The 24,037-nt window shown below is 38.6% G+C and overlaps 1 protein-coding gene across 8 annotated transcripts in view; it reads right to left on the bottom strand.

Moving 5' to 3' along the window:
- The window catches only part of SYTL4 (synaptotagmin like 4), a 60,437-nt gene that overhangs the window by 17,963 nt on the left and 18,437 nt on the right, over window positions 1–24,037 (bottom strand). For 3 of the 8 annotated variants that reach the window (XM_032881776.1, XM_032881775.1, XM_032881782.1), the window contains 5 exons: window positions 13,162–13,238; window positions 7,875–8,053; window positions 7,430–7,645; window positions 7,182–7,291; window positions 6,848–6,950 (listed from right to left, as the gene is read on the bottom strand). In XM_032881776.1, coding sequence (XP_032737667.1) covers window positions 6,848–6,950; window positions 7,182–7,291; window positions 7,430–7,645; window positions 7,875–7,984 — 539 coding nt within the window. In that variant the 5' untranslated portion in view covers window positions 7,985–8,053; window positions 13,162–13,238. Of the gene's footprint in view, window positions 1–6,847; window positions 6,951–7,181; window positions 7,292–7,429; window positions 7,686–7,874; window positions 8,054–13,161; window positions 13,239–24,037 lie in introns of all 8 variants that reach the window. The other 5 variants (XM_032881781.1, XM_032881780.1, XM_032881779.1 and 2 more) reach the window with 4 other exon arrangements.

The raw sequence follows: 24,037 nt of genomic DNA, 5'->3' as shown, positions 1-24,037 counted from the left end.
ATCTGTGCAGTAAAAAATAGACTAAGAGATGTGAGTTCTGGGCTCTATCTATCTGTATGATCACAGGTAAATCACTTATCTGGCTTTCTTTTCTGTAAAAGGAAGAGGGCTAAATTTGATTACCTCTGAGTCTCCATAATTTTATGGCAAAGGTCATTTATGGCCACTTAATCTGCTTCCATGTTTAGGATAAATAAGTCTTCTGGGCCCAATGAGACAAGAGGTCATAGATAGCCAGAAGCAGCGGATTTCAGAAATTACATTCTGACCGATGATGTCAGATGTGTTAATTGGATTCAGGAAATAAAAGCTGTTTTTTAGCCTTATCCAAAGGAAAAAGGGGGTCTTGTCACCTAGAACAAATGAGTCACCCACCCAAAGCTGTGTGGATAAACTAGCAGTACATACACACAATGAAATACCATAAAGATAGCAAAAAGAATGAGAGAGAACCTTCGTGTGGACATGGAAAGATGTGGATGTTAGATTTTTCTATACTTGTTCCTTTTACATCTTGAGTTATAACTGACATAAGTAAACTGCAAGCACTTAAGTGTGCAATTTGGTGAGTTTTAACATATACATACACTTGTGAAACCATCACAGCAATTGAGTGAATTCATCTATCACTCTCAAAGGTTTCCTCTTGCTCCTTCATATCCTTTCCCCTCTCCCTGCCTCTGTCCCCAGACAGAAAGTGCTGATCTGCATTCTGTCACTAAAATGTGGGTTGAGTTTTCTGGAATTTTATATAAATAAAATCATATAGTATGTCCTCTCTTTTGTTTGGCTTCTTTCACTCAGCATGATTATTTTGAGGTTCACCCATGTTATTGTTTGAACCAACAGTTTATTCCTTCCTTTCCATTGCTGAGTAGTATTCCACTGTATAAACCAACCACAATTTATCCCTTCACCTGTTAATAGACATTTAAGTTGTTTCCAGATTTTGGCTATTGCAAACAAAGCTGCCAGGAACATTCACATACTAGTCTTCACATGGACATACACTTTCGCTTCTCTTGAGTAAATACCGAGGAATGGAACGGCTGAATCGCAAAGTAACACATATATTTTTCTAAATTAAAAAAAAAATTTTATAAACATATAATGTATTATTAGCCCCAGGGGTACAGGTCTGTGAATCGCCAGGTTTACACACTTCACAGCACTCACCATAGCACATACCCTCCCCCATGTCAATAACCCCACCACCCTCGCCCTACCTCCCTCCCCCAGGCAATCCTCAGTTTGCTTTGTGAGATTAAGAGTCTCTTATGGTTTGTCTCCCTCCCGATCCCATCTTGTTTCATTTATTTTTTTCCTACCCCCCAAACCTCCCACATTGCATCTCCACTCCTCATATCAGGGAGATCATGTGATAGTTGTCTTTCTCCGATTGACTTATTTCACTAAGCATAATACCCTCCAGTTCCATCCAGGTCATTGCAAATGGCAAGATTTCATTTCTTTTGATGGCTGCATAGTATTCCATTGTATATACACATACCGCATCTTCTCTATCCATTCATCTGTTGATGGACATCTAGGTTCTTTCCATAGTTTGGCTATTGTGGACATTGCTGCTATAAACATTCGGGTGCACGTGCCCCTTCGGATCACTACGTTTGTTATCTTTAGGGTAAATACCCAGTAGTGTGATTGCTGGGTCATAGGGTAGCTCTATTTTCAACTTTTTGAGAAATCTCCATGCTGTTTTACAGAGTGGTTGCACTAGCTTGCATTCCCACCAACAGTGTAGGAGGGTTCCCCTTTCTTTGCATCCTCGCCAGCATCTGTCATTTCCTGACTTGTTAATTTTAGCCATTCTGATTGGCGTGAGGTGGTATCTCATTGTGGTTTTGATTTGTATTTCCCTGATGCCGAGTGAAGTGGAGCACTTTTTCATGTGTCTGTAGGCCAGCTGGATGTCTTCTTTGCAGAAATGTCTGTTTATGTCCTCTGCCCATTTCTTGATTGGATTATTTGTTCTTTGGGTGTTGAGTTTGATAAACTATAGATTTTGGATACTAGCCCTTTATCTGCTATGTCATTTGCAAATATCTTCTCCCATTCTGTCAGTTGTCTTTTGGGTTTTTTAACTGTTTCCTTTGCTGTGCAAAAGCTTTTGATCTTGATGAAGTCCCAATAGTTCATTTTTGCCCTTGCTTCCCTTGCCTTTGGTGGCGTTCCTAGGAAGAAGTTGCTGCGGATGAGGTCGAAGATATTGCTGCCTGTGTTTTCCTCAGGGATTTTGATGGATTCCTTCCTCACATTGAGGTCCTTCATCCACTTCAAGTCTATTTTTGTGTGTGGTGTAAGGAAATGATCCAATTTCATTTTTCTGCATGTGGCTGTCCAATTTTACCAACACCATTTGTTGAAGAGGCAAAGTAATGCAGATTTAACTAAACTACTGCTAACCTGGTTTTCAAAAGGGCTGTGCTGTTGCACATTCCCACCAGCAGCATATAAGAACTCCTGGTGGGCTCTCTGCTCAGCAGGGAGCCTGTTTCCCCCTCTCTCTTTCTGCTTGCCTCTCCGCCTACTTGTGATCTCTGTCAAATAAATAAATAAAATCTTTAAAAAAAAAAAAAAAAAAACAAAGAATTCCAGTTGCTCTACGCATCCTCACCAACAATTGGTATGGTCTGTTTTTAAATTTTAGCCAGTCTAACGGGTATACGGTAAAATCTTATTATGATTTTAATTTGTATTTCCCTAATAACTAAAGATGTTGAGCATCTTTTTATGTGCTTATTTGACATCTGTATATTGCCTTTAGCAAAATGTCTGTTCAGATATTTTGCCAATTTTCTAGAGGATTATCTATATTATTGAGTCTTTAAAATTCTCTTTCATTTTTTACCACTAAATATGTATGTAGTATGATCCTTTTTAAAGAGGAGTTTAAAAATTAAAGAATCCAGGTGCCTGGGTGGCCCAGTCAGTTGGGTGTCTGCCTTCAGCTCAGGTCGTGATCTCAGGGTCCTGGGATCAAATCCCATATTGGGCTCCCTACTCAGCAGGGAGTCTGCTTCTCCCTCTGCCTCTCTCTGTGCCCTCACTCTTTCTCTCTCATTCTCTCTCTCAAGTAAATAAATAAATCTTTTTTAAAAAATTAAAAATAAAAATTTAAGAATACAATCTGTATTTGTACATTAAGACACACTGGTAGTCCATACACCAAAACTAGTAATGCCTACTAAGAATAATAGTCTGGGGCAGAAGCAGTGAGGTTACTGGGGACTTGTTTTATATATTTCTATATTGCTTTTCAACAATCATATAAGATGTGATTAACTCGTTTCCCGTTGGCTGAGGGAGAGTTAGGGGAAAAAATCCAAATGAAAAGCCAAAAACTTCACTAGCAGCAACCAAATAAGTAAACCCTCAAGTTATGAAGTTCAAAAAGTCATGGCTAAGAAAACAGAAGAAAGATTTAGCTCAGCAAAATTCCATCTGATGTAGAGATGTGCAGACAAAATGAGTGAATAGACAGTCCTGGAATGAATCTACGAAAATAAAAGTTCTCAAGATTTGTAGCCCCAGGTACCACTGGAGGATCCCAACAGAGGCAGACACGACACCTGAGGTATGTCATCTCGGGGGAGCATGGGTATGAGTTAGATGAATCATCCAGAGCTGGACTGTGTGAGCCTGGACATTTCAGGGAACTTCAGCAGACCCAAACCCAAGACCCCCAAGCTGCCTTTTGTCCTTCCCTTGGTTCCAAAAAAGAAGAATATCGAAAGGAATATTCTATTCTAAAAGTACAGTTGGGGTAAGGAAGAGATAAACTGTCTCAAGTTGAGGTGAGAAGCCTGTCAAGGAGGATTCACATACTGTATCAGAGCAAATAAAAGATACAGGCAGAACTTTCCAGGTTAAACATGAGTAAAATGAGAAGAAATGGTCTGGCAGATATATAAATATGCCATGGGGTAAAGAGAAGTAGAAATAACTCATAATAAAGGCAAAGAACTATTCTGGAGAACAATATAATCCTATGAAAATAAGTAGCTTTTTTCTGAGTGCTTTATAATATATAGGACTTAATAAGAATATAGATTTGATAAAGCATAAGAGCTCAAACAGAAAAAATGATAAAACAACAAAATTAGGGAAAAAGGAAGCTGGAGAGCAAAGAACAAATTAAAACCTAATCAACATAATTCATTCTCTTTTTAAAAGATATTTATATATTTACTTACTTATTTGCAAGAGAGAGAACAAGGTGCATGGGGTGGGGAGGAGCAGGGAGGGAGGAAAAGAGTCTTGAACAGACTCTGCACTGAGCATGAAGCCCAAGGCAGGGCTTGACCTCTCGACACAGATTATGAGCCTGAAATCATGACCCTGAGATCAAGATCTGAGATGAAACCAAGAGTGTGACGCTTAACCAACTGAGCCCCCAGATATCCCAAGATAATTCATTCTGAAAGTACAGCAGATACAGCAAAAAGAAAGGGGGAAGGGGGAAGAAAGAAAATGTTTGAAAATCAAAGTAACAGCACAGAGGAAAGGGTTGGATTAATCACAGTTCATTGCTTTTACCTTTCCTTTCTCTTGCATTTGATAGTAAAAGGAAAGAACAGAAAAGGAGGATAAAGAAACAAGAAATCCAATGTTCCTAAGGTGGGAAACTTAACTAATGAAATAGAAAAAATGTTCAGAGGATATGATACAGAAGAATTTTCCAGCAATGAAGAAAGGACTCTTCTAGGGTACATATTAGGGGGAAATGATGCAGGATGATCACCATTGAGATGTGTGCACGCGCAAGCACGCAAACACACACACACACACACACACACACACACACATACACACACACACAGTTACCTGCAAGGGAGAAAAACAAAAGGCTAGCCAGCCTCACACTTCATCACAGTCACATTCAGTGGCAGAAGACAATGGAGTAATGTCTACAACATTCTGAGGGAAAGAAAGTGTGACCCAAGAATACACTCTCCAGCCAAGATATCACTCAAGTATAAAGTCACTAGGCAGACATTCTTAACATGAACAAGTAAAATAAATACAGCTTTTGCAAGCCCTTCTTGAAGGAACTTCTCAGTGAAAAAAATGCAAACAACCAAGAAATAAATGAGAGGAAAGAAATCAGAAACATAGAGAACCCATGGTCCAAGGCCTGGTTATAAGCATACAATCCCTTTAAATATGAACTAACACTAAACAGACAGATAAAACAGATGATTTATGTTAGCATAACAGAATGTAAATGTTACAAGTGCTGACAAGGCAAAAGTATTTGAGTAATAAAAAATGGGAGTAGGGGAAAACATTGGGAGAAGGTAGAAGAAAGCTAATCTCCTCCTCTTTCATAGCAGAGAGTCCACTGATAATATTGAAACAGGTAGATTTTTTTAAAATGACTAAATGATTGACCTAGCACTCTATTCCTAGGTATCACCTAAAGGAAATGAAAATGTTATGTCCATACAAAAACTCGTAATGGAAGTTCATAACTGCATTACTTATCATAACCAAAAAGTGAAAACACCCCAAATGTCTATCAACAGATGAATTGATAAATTAAATGTGGTATATACATATAATAGAATATTATTAGAATATATAATAGAATAGTTTGGCAATAAAAAGAAATTAAGTCCTGACATATGCTATAACATGGATGAACCTTGAATACATTATGTTAAGTGAGAGAAGACAGTCACAAAGGGCCACATACTCTTTGATTCCATTTAAGTGAAATGTCCAGAATAAGCAAATATATAGAGATAGAAAGTAGATCAGTGATTGCTTAGGGGTGGGGAAGGATAAGCAAGTTGGAGAGAGTGATAGCTAAAGAGTACAGGGTTTCTTATTAACCTGATGAAAACTTCTAAAATCAGTTGAGCTGATGGTTGCATGGTTCTGTGAACACTCTAAAAACCACTGCATTATACACTATAATGGGTGAATTGTATAGTATGTGAATTATATCCCAATAAGGGTGTTACCAAAAAGACACTAGGAAAAAAAAATGACTAACTACTCAATGGTTTTTATTATTTTTTTTCTTAAACTTAGAAGGGTATTAATGACTAGTATCTTTTATGGTAAAGAAACATTTGTTGAAGATGGGCAATTCTTCAATTTTATTTCTTCTGTTTTAGTCTGTTAAATTCAAGTAAAATTATATAGCGTGCTTTCAATGTATATATTATGATCCAATATTATACAAATTTTTCAGTCTATCCACCCACCCATCCTTCTATCTATCTATATGCACAAAAGATATCTGAAATAATTTTCACATGTGAATACTGGGCTAGTAGGAATTTGGGTGATTTGTTGCTTTATTTATTGTTTCCTTGTTTCCTATACTGGTTAAATTTGTAATAATGAGTATGCGTAATTTTTTTCATCTTTAAATTGTTCTTAACAGAACAGAGTAAGGGTGTCTGGGGGGCTCAGTTGGTTTAGCATCTGCCTTTGACTCAGGACATGATCCCAGGGTCCTGGGATCGAGTCCCATATTGGGCTCCCTGCTCAGTGGGGCGTCTGCTTTTTCTTCTCCTTTTGTCTCTCCTCCCTGCTCATGCACACCTTCTCTCTCTCTTTCTCTCTCTCTCTCTCAAATAAATAAATGTTTCTTTTTTTTTAAAAAAAGAACGAAGTAAATATGCCAAAATGTTAATGTTTACATGTGGGTGTAAGATTAGGATTTTTCTCCCCTCTTTCTTTATTCTTTTCTGTGCTTTCCAAATTTTCCTGTAAATAAACAGCTATTATTTTATAAATAGAAAAAAGTTTAAAATAATATTAATATAAGTTAAAAGGATGTGTAGCATTTCTGTAAATGATTACTAGTTCTTACCTGGGTTCCTTCTGTTGCTCCTGAATGATCCTTCTTCCTGGCCAGATATCATCCATCTGTGACTGAGGAAGAAGGGACTGTCCCAGTGTCTCTCTTTTATTCACTTGAAGACAAACAAAAGCATGGCAGAGTGGTGGTGATAAGCGGGGAAGGGAAACATATCACACTTGCAGAAGGGATGGCAATATAATCTTTATATTCCCCCACAGAGCTCATGAAGTGTAGATACTACCAGTAAGACTATAATAGGATGCAACATCGGGTGGTCTATCACTGAAGTCAAGCACCTCAAAACAACAACAACAACAAAAACGTTTCCAAACAGGGCCACTACCTGTAGGCTTGCGGCGCAGGGACATCCTAATTATCTCACTGCCTGTGTGGTAAGCAAAGCGATTCACTTTCTGGTCATAAAACCAGTCTCCAGTTGCCTTCTTCAGCTCTCTGGGAAAGAATAAAAGAAAGTGACAGCGGATTTTTTTTTTTTAATGGCTCCTGTCATTCAACTAACAAAGGCCAAGGAGGGAAATTCTCCCCCACAGCTGGGGCTTCCTTTTCTCTCTCTCCATAGGTGATACTCACATTTCCTTGGTGCACACCTTGCACCTCCAGGTACCATTACTTTCCTGGATGCAGCAGTCCCGACACACCAGGTGATTACAACCCCGACAAGTGTTGGTCTTGGGAGTCAAACGGCCCAGGCTCTCCTGGCACCGGGCACAGGTCCGATCACTATAGTGTTGACTGCCCCTCTTGGCCCCTTTCCTTTTTATCTCCAGTAGCTCATTCTTCAGTCTCCTGCCAAGACCCCAGAGAGAAGCACAAGTGTATTCACAATCTGTATAGGTTGGAATGGAAAGTTGTTGAGGGGTAGAGACAGTAAGACTATTGGTTCTGTGGAAGCAACAACTTCAGAGCCCAATATGACCCAGTGAGGAATTGTAAACTGTACACAAGTTCCTCTGAAAGTCACATGGGCAGTATAAGGAAAGGTCCAGATAAAACTGGCTTTTTCTGGAACTCTTACCTGATCCTTTTCTCATCTGCTTTCCGGAGCTCCTCATCTCGTTGTAGAACACTGAGGATCAAATCCCTCTCCACCTCAGATAGAAAAGAGAGGTCAAGTATCTCTGACATGTTACTCTGGTTTTTTCTTCTACTCTTCCTTCTTCAAAGCAGCCAGACCAGGAGAGCCACCACAGCTGCCTGAAATAAGAGAACTATTTTCACACAGTTAATTTACTCCAGAGTAGGTCCACAGCCCTAGAGCCTCTTAGTAGGCTACTGTCCCCTGAAGTCAGGCTAAAAAAGACAATGTAGAAATATCTGACTTATTTACCGTTCCTACTCCCACCTGAATTCTGCCCTGAAAATGAGGAGGCTTTGATTTTTCAAGATGAAAAACATATTCATGACTCTGGAAAAGAGCTGAGTCTTTTCAGCTGGAATAAGCACAGAACAGCTAAGTCAAACTTTCCTGACACCAAGTGAATCCCCAATCATCCAATTTTCAATACTTCACATGTTCTCAAGTCCCAAGTCTAATCCAAATAATCAGACAGCTGGTCTCTGTAGTGGAGAAGAAAACCACATGGGGACATCTGCCAGCTGAAGCCCATTTCTCCTTGCCTGACCAGCTTCCATGTTCTTCAGACTCAGCTTTACACTGCACTCCAAAACTTCCGTCACCTACTCTATCTCCCAAAGTTCTTATTGCTACCACTACCTGAAGAATATCTTCACCCATTACACACACATTTGTTAAGCACCCACTCCGACAGGCACTGAGCAAAGTGCTAGGGTTACAGAGAAGAGTAAGACACAGTTATTTTCCTTAAGAAGTTCACAGACGGGGCACCTGGTTGGCTCAGTGGGTTAAAGCCTCTGCTTTCTGCTCAGGTCATGATCCCAGGGTCCTGGGATCGAGCCCCACATCGGGCTCTCTGCTCAGCGGGGAGCCTGCTTCCTCCTCTCTCTCTGCCTGCTTCTCTGCCTACTTGTGATCTCTTTCTCTGTCAAATAAATAAATAAAATCTTAAAAAAAAATAAGTTTACAGACTAGTAGGGGAGACAGATACATATAATACAGTATAATGCACAAAGTGCTGTCAAAGGGACAATAAATTTAATGCTATGGGAAACTAAAGAAGGAAGTAATTAATTCTACCCTGCATAGACAGAAAAGAGAAAGAGCTGTACACATGAAGATTTTACAGAATAGGTGGATTTTTCCTTACAAAACAGTATTTTTTCTTTTTCTTTTTTTTTTTTTTTTGGTGGTGGTGGGGGGAATGATAGGAAAGATGTTTGTGCTAAATTTTATAACCCTCATTCTTTTTAAAAAAAATATTTTATTTACCTTTTGAGAGAGAGCACAAGCAGGGGTGGGACTGAGGAGCAGAGGGAGAGGGAGAAGCAGGCTCCCCACTGAGCAGGGAGCCTGATGCAGGGCTTGATCCCAGGTACCTGGGATCATGACCTGAGCCAAAGGCAGCTGCTTAACCAACTGAGTCACTCAGATGCCCCGACTGACTTCTTTTCTTGTCTTTCTTTTTTTTAAGATTTTACTTATTTATTTGACACAGAGAGAGAGACAGCAAGAGAGGGAATACAAGCAGTGAGAGTGGGAGAGGGAGAAGCAGGCTTCCTGCTGAGCAGGGAACCTGATGCAGGCCTCGATCCCAGGACTCTGGGATCATGACCTGAGCTAAAGGCAGACCCTTAACAAACTGAGCTACCTGGTGCCCCTGTAACTCTCATTCTTAAATATTTAAGATTTTTTGAATTTATTACACAGACAATAGAAGTCCATCTAACATGTTTGTTATTGCTTTGTTTTTGATGTTAGGAAATCACATGATCAAATCCATTTTACAGAGATCACTCTAGCTTTAGTACAAAAGATTTATTCAAAAGACAAATTGAAGTGCATTCTGAAAGTATATGGCACATTGTAAAATACGTACATTCCTTAGCTAAGCAATACCACTTCTAAGAATCTATCAGTAAAAATATTCATAGAAATGTGCATACAACAGTACATATACAAGAATGTTACTGCAGTATTATTTGTAAGCAAAGCAAAAAAGTTCTTTGAACAAAACAATACTTCCATATAATGGCACACTATGCAACCATTAAAAAATGTGTTAGGTCTGTATGAAAATATATCTCAGAGTGGAAAAAAATGCAGTTTCCAGACTATACTGAATGATTTCTTTGGTAAAGTATTTATCTATACATTTGTATATGTAAAGGAAAAGATCTGGAAGAAAAATCATAATCACTGGTTTCTTTGGGGAATAGAATTGGGAGGTGGCATATTTTACTTTTTATTGTAAATGGTTATGATTTTTTTTCTACACAAAAATATCTTACTTCTAAATCCTATAAAAAGAAAATTGAAAGGAGACAGGGGGATTATTGTAATAATCAGACAAAAGACAATCTAGGTTTACTAAGTGCACCTCTAGCCAACTTGGCAAGTCTTTTTATTTCTGTCACCCTCTGGTTTCTCATGTACAAAATGATCTATTTCACAAAGTTATCAAAAAATGAAATAATATGTGTTAAAGGGCCAATCACAACTCTTGAAACCCATTTTTGGAATACATGTACTTGCTGAATCTGCTCCAGAGCAAGTGGAAACCAGGGCAGCAAGACAAAGAACAGAGTAATAAAGTTTGAGAAGCAGAACTGACAGAATGGAGTGACTAAGAGGATGAAGAAGGCAAAGTCAAAGATGCCTACATTGCATGTTTGGGTTTAATAAGAGATGGATTAGTGACAATCCTAACAGTGGTAAGAGTTATAAGAAAAGAACCAGGTGTGGAACTAAAGCAAGAGGTTTCATTTTAGTCATACTGAGTTTGCACTACATACAGGATATCACTGTAATTAGGCCCAGGAAGTAGTTGGAGGCACAGGGCTGGTCCTTAGAAGAGGAACTGTATCTGAAAGGACAGATTTGGTAGTCACGGCTGTCAAAGAGCTCAGGGAAGACACAGTGAGAAAGGAAATGAGGATCCTATTTGCTTTTTCTGCTCTCCCTTGAAACTAGACCATAAGACCCTTTTTACTCTTTTTTTTTTAACTGACTACCTATAGGACAATAAAAAGTATAGTTATAAGGTTTCTGAAACCTCAACAGTTTCTTGGTTATTTCCTGGTCTTTATTGAACTGTTAGATACTAAGCTTCTGGGATGCCTAGGGGGCTCAGTCATTAAGCGTCTGCCTTCAGCTCTGGTCATGATCGTGGGATCCTGGGATCGGGCCCCCTGTCAGGCTCCCTGCTCACCATGGGGTCTGCTTCTCCCTCTCCCTCCACCCCTCCTCCTGCTTGTGCATGCTCCCTCTCTCTCAAATAAATAAAATCTTTTAAAAAAAAAGGTAATAAGCTTTTTTAATAGACCCTTTCAGAGATAATCTTGAGGAAGAATTCTTAGTTTTTATACCCAAGGAGAATACATATAGCCTATGAGAACAAGGACTTTTTCAGTATTCTTCTATGTATCTGGCCCAGCGCCTAATGGAATATTTACCACATAGTGTTCTACATGCTGCCACTATTGTTGATCATCATCGCTGTCATTACCCCACTGGTTCCATCTATTGAGAAGTGACTATAATGCCGGGCAACACAATACTTTATATATATTAACTACTTTAATCTTCATAACAACCCTAAGAATAGAATGAGGTACTACTGTTATCCTGTTATCCCCATTTTATAGATGAGAAGTCAGGAGAGGTTAGGTTAACCTGCCCAATAATAAAGTAAATGAAGTTGCTGAGATTCAAGTTCAGGCAATATGATTCTAGAGCTAGTGCTCTACTGGCTCTGTCCAGGCAGGATCATAGCCAAAGCAATTATAAAATATTGAACAGTGGGGTGCTTCAGTCAGTTAAGCACCTGCCTTCGGCTCAGGTCATGATCCCCGGGGTCCTGGGATACAGCCCCGCATTGGGCTCCCTGCTCAGTGGAGAGTCTGCTTCTCCCTCTCTCTCTGTAGACCCCCCTGCTTGTGTTCTCTCATTCTGTCAAATAAGTAAATAAAATCTTTAAAAATAAATAAATAAATAAAATATTGAACAGAGCAATCAAAAGCATTGTGCAAATGGATTCTCCTATGTGTGGTTGGGAGGGAAGCACTGGCCAAAATATCAGCCTCTCATGGATAAAACAGGTGTCACCACCTGCCTGGCAGCTAAAGACCAAGGATAGCACAGGCACACTGGGAATGAGCACAAAACCAGATTCGTGGAGCGGCAGCAGAGTTCTGTGATGACACAGGCCCACTGGCACAGTAATGAGAAAAAGTAGTATCAAGAGCCAGGGAGGTAAGAACATTGTTGAGGAAATAAAGACATCATCCTAAGAAAATGGAACTGCTAATACTGTATATCTTCCCTTTGTTTCTCACTCATAGACTTGATCCACCAGAACTGCCTCCTTCTAAAATTTTAAATTCAAGAATCCCCATTTTCTTACCACAGCTCACTCCTACTAAACCTGTTCTTCAACCTCATGAACACCACAGTCTCTTGAGGCCACCTTTCATTTTCTCTTGGTCTACTTGCCTCCTGATGATCTATTTTCCTTCCCAACCCATCCTGGACTCCAAATGACTCAACATTTTAATGATTCTCACAAGTATCTTCCATATCCATGTATCTTCATCCCTCTGCTATAACTGCCCATCAAAATCTCAAACCTGTACCAATGATATAGTCTTGCCTTGTATGTTCCTATACCCAAGTCCTACACAATGTTTGGTCTCCGACCTCAGGTGGACCTTCACTATCACCCATAAGTCTTTTTACTTGCCCTGAGTTCAGTTCCTTTACCCAGTCTCTTCAGGTTCTATTTTTAAGCTTTCATTCATCTCATCCCACATTCCCACTTCCCTTTCCTCCAGGTCCTATCAGACATCCTTGTTTCACACTTGTAAAGAAAAAAAAGATTTTAAAATCCATCACCCATAACTTCCTCAGCTCCCTGCCTCCTCTCTCCTATAACTTGCCAATCTTACTCCTTTCAGAAAAGCTACATCCCACCCTCACCCACCCTCACCCCACCTTTGGCCATGGGTTGCTATTTCAAATACTAACCCTGTTACCGGCCAGTTTGCCTGAGATACAATCTTGCATAATCAGTAGTGGAGGGAAGAAAACAGGATAAGAAAAAAATTTCTGAGGCAAGGGGAAAAAGGAAAGCATAGGAAAAAAATGAAAGAAATAACAAAAAGAAGATGGTAAAAACAAACTCTAACATATCAATAAACAAACAAAAAAATATATGAGTAAAACTCACCCATTAAAATGCAGAGGTTAACAGACCAGATAAAATTTTTTAGAATCCAGCTATGTGCCATTTTACAAGGGACACATCTAAAACATAAAAGATGAGGAAAGACTGAAAACACAAAAGATAGAAAAAGATATACCAGGTAAATGCCAACCCAAAGAAAGTTGATGTAGCTAATATTAACATCTAAAAATAAAACTTCAGGACAATGAAAGCATTATAACACACAAAGAATATCAGTACATAAATAAACCTGTATGCACTAAGTAAACACTTCCAAATATATAAAGGAAGATCAAGTATACTAGAGAGAAACTGAAAAATCAGACATCAAAGTGAAAGATTAATATGCCTCTTTCAGTTATTGATAGTATCAGCAGATAAAAAATTAGTAAATATATAGACAAGCTGAACAACAAAATAAGTTTGATTTAGTGGACATATGTAGAAATCTATATACAATTGCAAAATCACATTCCTTTCAAGAACATGTGGAACATCTATCCCCCAAATTATCATGTACTAGGTTGTAATACAAGTCTCAGTAAATTTCAGAAATATACGTGAGATATATATGTACCTCACATATATTTATATATATATGAGAATATATACATATATATTCTCATGCAGATCATGGTTTCTGACCTCAGGGAAATTAAATATGAGGCTAATAACAAGAGATCATTTTTAATCCCAAAGCATTTTGGAAATTTAAAGACATTTCTGAATAACTCACAGGTCAAATGAAAATTATAACTGTACTAAATCTATCATTAATATCTTAAAGAAACCTGCTGCCTGTTTTACCACCACTACCAACCCCATACCACAGAATGTATTCTAGAAATTCAAAGGAGAAAATATGGAATAAAACTAATGCTTTTGTATGCAAAGGGCTTAATGGTAAATGATGGTAATGGTAAATGATATAACATGTTTTGAAAAACATAACTCGGAAAAATAATGGAGGCACAAATAAAACCAGACAGATTCGAAGTTAGGAAACCTGTGACCTTTTATATTCTCCCAACTGATGAATCCCAGGATTTAGTGGAGAAACCAAAGCTCAGAAATACTTGTTAAGGCTTTTCACTGAAATTCAGTCACAGATGTTTAGTCAAAAGAACAAGGATTATCTACTGAGAAGACAACTGCTCAGATAACATGAGTTTCCAAACCCAAGCTCTGATGGACAATTTGTTCCATGTTAGTTGTAGGGGGTCAGGACTCAGATTAAGTATCTTTTTTTTGATATTTTATTTATTTATTTGACAGAGAGAGAGAGAGAGAGAGAGAGAGAGAGAGAGAACACAAGCAGAGGGAATGGCAGAGGGAGAAGCAGACTCCCTGCTGAGCAGGGAACCTGGCAGGGGGCCAGATCCCAGGACCCCAGGATCATGACCTGAGCTGAAGGCAGACTCTTAAATGACTGGCTACCCAGGGGCCACTCAGATTAAATATCTTAATATTGCATGCTTGTGGGACCTCATACCCACAGGAAGTTATTTTAGAAAAGATGGTTTGTTTATTTAGAAAATTACACACATTTACTGCTAAATTCAGAATAATATTGTAATGGAAATATAAAAACCAGGCGAAGCTGGAAAATCTATCAAAATGGAAGGTTAACATACCTCTCTCAATTATATATCCAAGTGAATATATTTAAATTATACCCTAAATCTATGATTAGAAGATAATAATAATTAATAAGTGAACATTAACACTAGCAGCTAGTTTTCATGAAGGGGCGGGGAGAGCTTTCCCAAGTTATTTTAAATTCTGAAGACCAGTTATAAAAACAAAACCTGGGTCAAACTCATAGGAAGCATGGAATACTGAATATAGTGGTGTAAGACAAACTTGGGTTCAAATCTTAGCTTTGCTATTTATTAGTTATACGACCTTGGACAAGGACCCAAAGTATTTTTAAAAAATTATCAAAAATATAGAAAGCCTTAGAAGAATAGTATTTACATTAAAAATCATTGTTGGTGTTCCCCAAATGGAAACTGATATGAATCAGAAAAATACCAAATAATGTCCCTGCACCAGGAAGCAAATAAACAGGTTTCTCTGTGTTTAATTTGTTGGGCACCTTGGTCCCTCTCCCTCTCCCCAACATATGGTGCATATTCAAACTAGAAACTTCTACCATACGTAAACTCCTTGGGGGAAAGCACTGCATCTGAACTTCATATCCCCAGGAACTTATTTAGCACAGTGTTTGATACACAGTATAAATTCAATAAATGTTTACTGAGTGTTTTCACCCTGAATTCTATTTATATTTATATGTTTAAATTTAACTCATGGAAACTGAAGAGCAGCAATATTGCTGAGAGAAACGTGGTTTTGCTTTCCTGAAGCTGTATAGTGTTGTGGTTAAGGGCACAGACTCTGGAGCCAGACTGCCTGTGAGAAGATTTATACTGTTACATGTCAGATTCTGTATACTGTTGAACATAGATAAGCAGAACTGATATGGCTAATATAAGAGATGTGATGGTGTCTACATTTTTTAAAAGGTGAGAATTGAAACTGGGCTACAAATTAACATTGGTAATGAAAATTGGGATTTTAGAATGTCAGTGGACTTCTAATTCTAGCTAAGATGGGGTAACAAAAAAATGGATTTCCACCTTGCCTGAAAGAAGCCACTGCCCCAAATGGATAAAATACATGAAGCAGCAGTGTTTGCAAGACACTGAACATCAGGCAATGAAGAACTGTGATTCCTGAGAGATAATAAACAAACAGGGTGAGACCTCGGATTTTCCAGGCTCACTGTCTTGAGACACTTCTCAGACTACGGTGCAGGGAACAGGAACGTAGGAAGAACCTGGCGAACTTGAGCTGAGGTGACAGAGCTGACAGTCTGGGAAAACGCAGGTGGTTAAACTACATAGGAGAATACCTGAGAGAGCTGCACACAGATCTTTGGAGGAGCTGCCAAGGGTCTCCCTTGAGTATTCAGCATAGCACTGATCAGTGCATGGCATGCCTGTGATGAAATTACCAAAGGTCAAGGACAGAACCAACTGTTCCACCAGCCAAACTGGAAAACCTCATGATTCACAGGGCATGGGGAAAAGTACTCAGAAGGGTCTTGCTTCCATAATGAGGATGAATTAGCCCTAGACTGTGTACTGGTCCAGTCCTGCCTAACATAACTAAACAAAACAGCCTGAAAGGATCAATCTGTTTCTAAGTAACCCAAGTGAATCCCAGAACAGAGCTCAAGTGTATTTGTAGTAATATAAAAGATATGCAGCACCCAGCAAAGTAAAATTCAAATTAACAGTAATGATTTGTAACAACATGGATGAACCTAGAGGGTATTATGCTAAATGAAATAAGTCAGACAGGGAAAGGCAAATACTATATGATTTCATTCATATGTGGAATCTAAAAACACGAAACAAATGAACAACCAAACAAAAACAGAAACAAAATCATAAATACTGAGAACAAACTGGTGGTTGGCAGAGGAGGAGGAGGGTGGGAGAATGGGTAAATAGGTGAAGGGGAATGGGAGGTACAGGTACATTTGAGGTGAGCTCAACACAGCATAACATATAGAGTTACCAAATCGTCACAGTGCAAACCTAAAATTAATATAACATTACGTGTCAACTATACTTCAGTTAAAAAAATTGACAGGCGATATCTCATTGTGGTTGGAGATATCACCTCACACCAGTCAGAATGGCTAAAATTAACAAGTCAGGAAATGACAGATGCTGGCGAGGATGCAGAGAAAGGGGAACCCTCCTACAATGTTGGTGGGAATGCAAGCTGGTGCAACCACTCTGGAAAACAGCATGGAGGTTCCTCAAAATGTTGAAAATAGAACTACCCTATGACCCAGCAATTGCACTACTGGGTATTTACCCTAAAGATACCAACGTAGTGATCCAAAGGGGCACGTGCACCCGAATGTTTATAGCAGCAACCTCTACAATAGCCAAACTATGGAAAGAACCTAGATGTCCATCAACAGATGAATGGATAAAGAAGAAGTGGTATATATATATACAATGGAATACTATGCAGCCATCAAAAGAAATGAAATCTTGCCATTTGCGACAACATGGATGGAACTAGAGGGTATCATGCTTAGCGAAATAAGTCAATCGGAGAAAGACAACTATCATATGATCTCCGTGATATGAGGAAGTGGAGATGCAACATGGGGGGTTAAGGGGGTAGGAGAAGAATAAATGAAACAAGATGGGATTGGGAGGGAGACAAAACATAAGTGACTCTTAATCTCACAAAACAAACTGAGGGTTGATGGGGGGAGGGGGGTTGGGTTATGGACATTGGGGATGGTATGTGCTATGGTGAGCGCTGTGAAGTGTGTAAACCTGGCGATTCCACCACTTCCTCTCTGGGAACCACAGGTTTGTTCTTTGTATTTAAGAGTCTGGGTCTAACTCTTGTTCAACATAGTATTAAAAGTCCTAGCAACAGCAATCAGACAACAAAGAGAAATAAAAGGTATCCAAACTGGCAATGAAGAAGTCAAACTCTCTCTCTTCGCAGATGACATGATTCTTTATATGGAAAACCCAAAAGACTCCACCCCCAAACTACTAGAACTCATACAGCAATTCAGTAACGTGGCAGGATACAAAGTCAATGTACAGAAATCAGTGGCTTTCTTGTACACTAACAATGAAAATACAGAAAGGGAAATTAGAGAATCGATTCCATTTACCATAGCACCAAGAACCATAAGATACCTGGGAATAAACCTAAGCAAAGAGGTAAAGGATCTGTACTCGAGGAACTACAGAACACTCATGAAAGAAATTGAAGAAGACACAAAAAGATGGAAGACTAATCCATACTCTTGGATCGGAAGAATAAACATTGTTAAAATTTCTATACTGCCTAGAGCAATCTATACTTTTAATGCCATTCCGATCAAAATTCCACCGGTGTTTTTCAAAGAGCTGGAGCAAATAATCCAAAAATTTGTATGGAATCAGAAGAGACCCCAAATTGCTAAGGAAATGTTGAAAAACAAAAATAAAACTGGGGGCATCATGTTACCTGATTTCAAGCTTTACTACAAAGCTGTGATCACCAAGACAGCATGGTACTGGCATAAAAACAGACACATAGACCAGTGGAACAGAGTAGAGAGCCCAGATATGGACCCTCAACTCTATGGTCAAATAATCTTTGACAAAACAGGAAAAAATATACAGTGGAAAAAAGACAGTCTCTTCAATAATGGTGCTGGGAAAACTGGACAGCTATATGTAGAAGAATGAAACTTGACCATTCTCTTACAGTGTACACAAAGATAAACTCAAAATGGATGAAAGACCTCAACATGAGACAGGAATCCATCAGAATCCTAGATGAGAATATAGGCAGTAACCTCTTCGATATCAGCCACAGCAACTTCTTTCAAGATATATCTCCAAAGGCAAAGGAAACAAAAGCCAAAATGAACTTTTGGGACTTCATCACAATCAAAAGCTTCTGCACAGCAAAGGAAACAGTCAACAAAACAAAGAGGCAACCCACAGAATGGGAGAAGATATTTGCAAATGACAGTACAGACAAAAGGTTGATATCCAGGATCTATAAAGAACTCCTCAAACACAACACACACAAAACAGATAATCATATAAAAAATGGGCAGAAGATATGAACAGACACTTCTCCAATGAAGACATACAAATGGCTAGCAGACCCATGAAAAATGTTCATCATCACTAGCCACCAGGGAGATTCAAATTAAAACCACATTGAGATACCACCTTACACCAGTTAGAATGGCCAAAATTAGCAAGACAGGAAACAACATGTGTTGGAGAGGATGTGGAGAAAGGGGAACCCTCTTACACTGTTGGTGGGAATGCAAGTTGGTGCAGCCACTTTGGAGAACAGTGTGGAGATTCCTCAAGAAATTAAAAATAGAGCTTCCCTATGACCCAACAATTGCACTACTGGGTATTTACCCCCAAAGATACAGATGTAGTGAAAAGAAGGGCCACCTGTACCCCCAATGTTTATAGCAGCAATGGCCACGGTCGCCAAACTGTGGAAAGAACCAAGATGCCCTTCAATGGACGAATGGATAAGGAAGATGTGGTCCATATACACTATGGAGTATTATGCCTCCATCAGAAAGGATGAATACCCATCTTTTGTAGCAACATGGACGGGACTGGAAGAGATAATGCTGAGTGAAATAAGTCAAGCAGAGAGAGTCAATTATCATATGGTTTCACTTATTTGTGGAGCATAACAAATAACATGGAGGACATGGGGAGATGGAGAGGAGAAGGTAGTTGAGGGAAATTGGAAGGAAAGGTGAACCATGAGAGACTATGGACTCTGAAAAACATCCTGAGGGTCTTGAAGGGGAGGGGGATGGGAGGTTGGGGGAACAAGGTGGTGGGTATTAGGGAGGGCATGTATTGCATGGAGCACAGGGGGTGGAGCAAAAAACAATACTGTTAAGCTGAAAAGAAATTTAAAATAAAGAGTCTGGGTGGGTTTTTTTTTGTCTTTTTTCTTTATTCATTTGTTTTGTTTCTTAAATTCTACATAGAAGTGAAATTGTATGGTATTTGTCTTTTTCTGACTAACTTATTGCCCTTAGCATTATACCCCCTAGGTCTACCCATATCACTGCAAATGCCAGGATCTCATTCTTTTTTATGTATGGCTGAGTAATATTCCATTACCTATCTACACACACACACACACACACACACACACACATCCCTCCATTTATCTATTGAGGGACACTTGAGTTGCTTTTGTATCTTAGCTATTTTAAATAATGCTGTAATAAACATAGGAGTGCATATATCTTTTTCTATTAGTGTTTTCATCTTCTTTGGGTAAATAACCCAAAATTCATAATTCAAAAGTAGTGAAATTACTGGATCATACAGTAATTCTATTTTTAACTTCTTGAAGAAATGCTATACTGTTTTCCATGGAGGCTGCACCAATTTGCATTCTCAACAGCACACAAGGGTTCCTTTTTTTCCACATCCCCACCAACACTTGCTATTTTTTTTATTTTTTATTTTTGTTTTTTTGTGTGTTTTTTCCCAAAGATTTTATTTATTTGAGAGAGTGAGAGAGAGCACAAGTGGGGGGGGGCAGGAGAAAGGGGAAAGCAAGCTCCCTGTTGAACAGGGAGTCCAATGTGGGGCTCAATCCCAGGACCCTGAGATCATGACCTGAGCCAAAGGCAGATGCTTAACCAACTGAGCCACAGGCATCCCTTTTTTATTTTAGCCAGCCTGACAGGTGTAAGGTGATATCTCATTGTGGTTTTGATTTGTACTTCCATGATGATTAGTGATACTGAGCATCTTTTCATGTTTCTGTTGACCACTTGTACGTCTTCTTTAGGAAAATATTCAGTTCCCTTGCCCATCAGATTATTTGGGGATTTTTTTGTGTGTTACATTACATAAGTTCTTCATATATTTTGGATATTACCCCTTATCAGATATATCAGTTGCAATATCTTCTCCCATTCAGTAGGCTGCCTTTTTGATGGTTTCCTTCATTGTGCAAAATGATATCCTTTATAAATAATAAACAATATACAGTAAATTCGAAATTATTTTCATTATTATTTAATTTTGTTGCCTAAAATGTGTGTTTTATCTTCTGACACTTCCATGAAGAATTTCAGTGAGTTTTGAACCACTTGTTGAAAATGTGGGAAGACAGTAGTAGCATTACTGGATGATAAAGGAATTCTATATTTAATTATTAAAAAGATTTTACTTATTTATTTGAGAGACACAGAGAGAGAGAGAGTATGCACACAAGGAAGGGGAGGGTTGGAGGCAGAGGGAGAAGCAGACTCCCTGCTGAGCAGGGGGCCCAATGCAAGCTTGATCCCAGGACCCGGAGATCATGAACAAGCTGAAGGCAGACATTTAACTGATTAAGCCACATGGGCACCCCTATTTTAAATTTTTTTTAGGAAATTCCATAGTGTTTCCCACAGTGGCTGCACTGAAAAACGTATAAAATTGTTGAATCATTATATTGCACACCTGAAACTAATATAATAATGTATGCTAATTATACTTGAATTAAAAAATGTGAAAAGACAGCATGCATGCTCAGAGCTGAGAAGATCAAACAGCAACAAAATGTTTGCATAATTGTTTCCCAGAACTATGAGTATCATTATTTAGTAAGTGCATTCAACAATAGGCTTCTTTTATTGTTAGATTTATATGTTCTGTTTCTTTTTTCAGCTCTGACAGTCACTTGAATCAAGTATAAGAATAAATAGGACTTAGAATCAGGCTTTCGAATAGCTGTATCATAAACCAATGTTTTGTTTAAACAAAGTACATTTAATGTCAGTGTTCTCATCAAAATGAGAGCAAAGGAAAAAATGAGAGCAAATGTTATTACACCATTAATAAATACCAAAATTAATTTTTTAATTTATTCGTTTCAGAAAAAGAGAGAGAATGAGAGAGAGCACGAGGTGGGGGAGGGTCAGAAGGAGAAGCAGACTCCCCGCTGAGCAGCAAGCCTGATGCAGGACTTGATCCCAGGACTCCAGGATCATGATCTGAGCCAAAGGCAGTTGCTTAACCAACTGAGACACCGAGGTGCCCTGATAAATACTAAAATTAATTTTAAAGTATTCATTTCATCTATTGTACCTTTATTTCTATTTTTATAGAAATGAATCTCTTATATAATATTAGTACAGTTAATATGCCATTTATAAGTAAATATACATATATTAGGGGTGATCGAAATTTTTAGTGGTAAGGGAGAATGATCAAAAAAGTTGGGCAAGTTTTGCTTAAAGGAGGATGAAGGGAAACCATTTTTACAAACTGCCATATGTTATTGTGATTCTGCTTGCATATATTTATGATGCAATATATATATGTTAATATATATTTATATATGTTAATTAGGAAAGAATAAATCACTCTGATGATTGTGATACAGTTGCCCTGAGGCAAATAGGGCAGCAAATAAGGATTTGTGCTGCCATGAATGAAGTGTATTCCAAAGTGAACTCTATTAACTAATTGTAACCAAGGCAATTACAGTATCTGAAGCAGACCAATCTTAAGCATTCTCAGAATGAATACTTATTATATGTGGGTTTCCAAAACACGAATGAGGTAGAGCCCTTAAAAGCTGGCAAAATCCAACTCCCTTTGGAAAAAAATACTATTTGAAAATCTAAAGGTAAAAGAGTGAATTTTAGAGCACAGAAGTGAGACCAAAATAGATTATGTGGTAAATCTGCACACTTTAAAAAAAAAAAGATTCCATGAAAAGAAAGCTTCCAGAGATGCAGGGTTTCCCCAAATCTCCTTATTTGGATCCAGCCACCTATGCACAAAGGCACCAACAGATAACATTTTTTTGGTTGGTAACAGCTGAGTGAACATACAACACTGCTTACAGTTAATAAAATGTTTAAATTGGGTAGTGTTAGACATTTTATCAACTGTCCCTTTCAATTTTAGGGTAGATATCCCTCTAAGAAAATAACTCTAAATATTTTATTAAAATATACCTGTTTTAGGGGTGCCTGGGTGGCTCAGTGGGTTAGGGCCTCTGCCTTCGGCTCGGGTCATGATCTCAGGGTCCTGGGATCGAGCCCCGAGTCTGTCTCTCTGTTCGGCGGGGAACCTGCTTCCCTCCATCCCCTCTGCCTGCCTCTCTGCCTACTTGTGATCTCTCTCTCTCTGTCTGTCAAATAAATAAATATTTTAAAAAAATAAATAAAATAAAATAAAATATACCTGTTTTAGACACTTAATATGGTAATTTTTCCAACTTTTCTTTAGACCCCTATTCCCATCCCCCCCAAGCCCCTTCTGGTTCCTGGATTAAATAACATAAATGTATGTGACCCAAAGATTCTTCTGTGAGACCTCCCTCTACTGTCCTGGTAGTTAACTTTGAATATTCGTGTGGTTTTAGTTCTTCAAAACCCCACTTCATTCCCTGACCTGAAGCTCTGTATTCCGCACTATTTACAGAATACTTCCTAGTTAGGAGGGCCAACTACATGCTAAGGGCAATGTTAACTGGCTAAGGATAAAATCATGTACAGCCCCTGCCCAAAAGCAGTTCACAGCCTATTCAAAGAGATACTTAAATAGATAATCATAAAATAACATGGTGATCCAAGAAATATATTCACAAGGTAAAATGAGAACACCAACGTGGAACACCTACTCCAGCTTCGGGGAAGGGAACTAGAAAGAGATACCAGCTGTAGCACGTGAACTGGTTGTAAATAATGTGGACCAGTTGGTGAAGCCAAGTAGAGCACACGGCATTTACAAAAGCACGGAAGCATAAAGCAACATGGTATGAGCAAGCAATACAGCAGTACTGGAAAGTACATTATCAGGGGGGTGTGGAAGAGACAAGGTGTGAGAATCATATCATGCAAAGGGAAGATTTTGATATACTATGCTCAGAAACATGGATAATTAGCCTCTGACAAAGGAAACCATTGAAGAGTTTTAGGTAAGGCAAAGACTTGCTAGAACATTCTGATAGTTATGCAGAATATAGATTTGAGAAGGCTGTGATAAAAATCCAGGGGGCAGATGATGAGAGCCCAAAATAAAGGCAGTGGTAGTAGAGATGGAAAGGGGCATACAGAAGACATTACACTCAGGTAAAACCTGCAGAACCTGTGAATGTTCTGTAAAACAGAACATTCTCTTCTACTAGAACTGGAGGTTCTAATGTGCTAGATTTCTAATTAAGAGAAGTATTGCTTAGAATAGTGCCTATAAGCACTGGATCTACGACCAAGCTGCCTGGCTTTCAAACAGAGCTTCACTACTTTTTTAGCTGTGTGACCTTGAGTAAGTTA

This window comes from Lontra canadensis, unplaced genomic scaffold (assembly GCF_010015895.1).
Source record: "Lontra canadensis isolate GAN:19392208 unplaced genomic scaffold, GSC_riverotter_1.0 scaffold77, whole genome shotgun sequence".
NCBI lineage: Eukaryota > Metazoa > Chordata > Mammalia > Carnivora > Mustelidae > Lontra > Lontra canadensis.
This window is presented reverse-complemented; position numbering and strand designations above follow the sequence as displayed.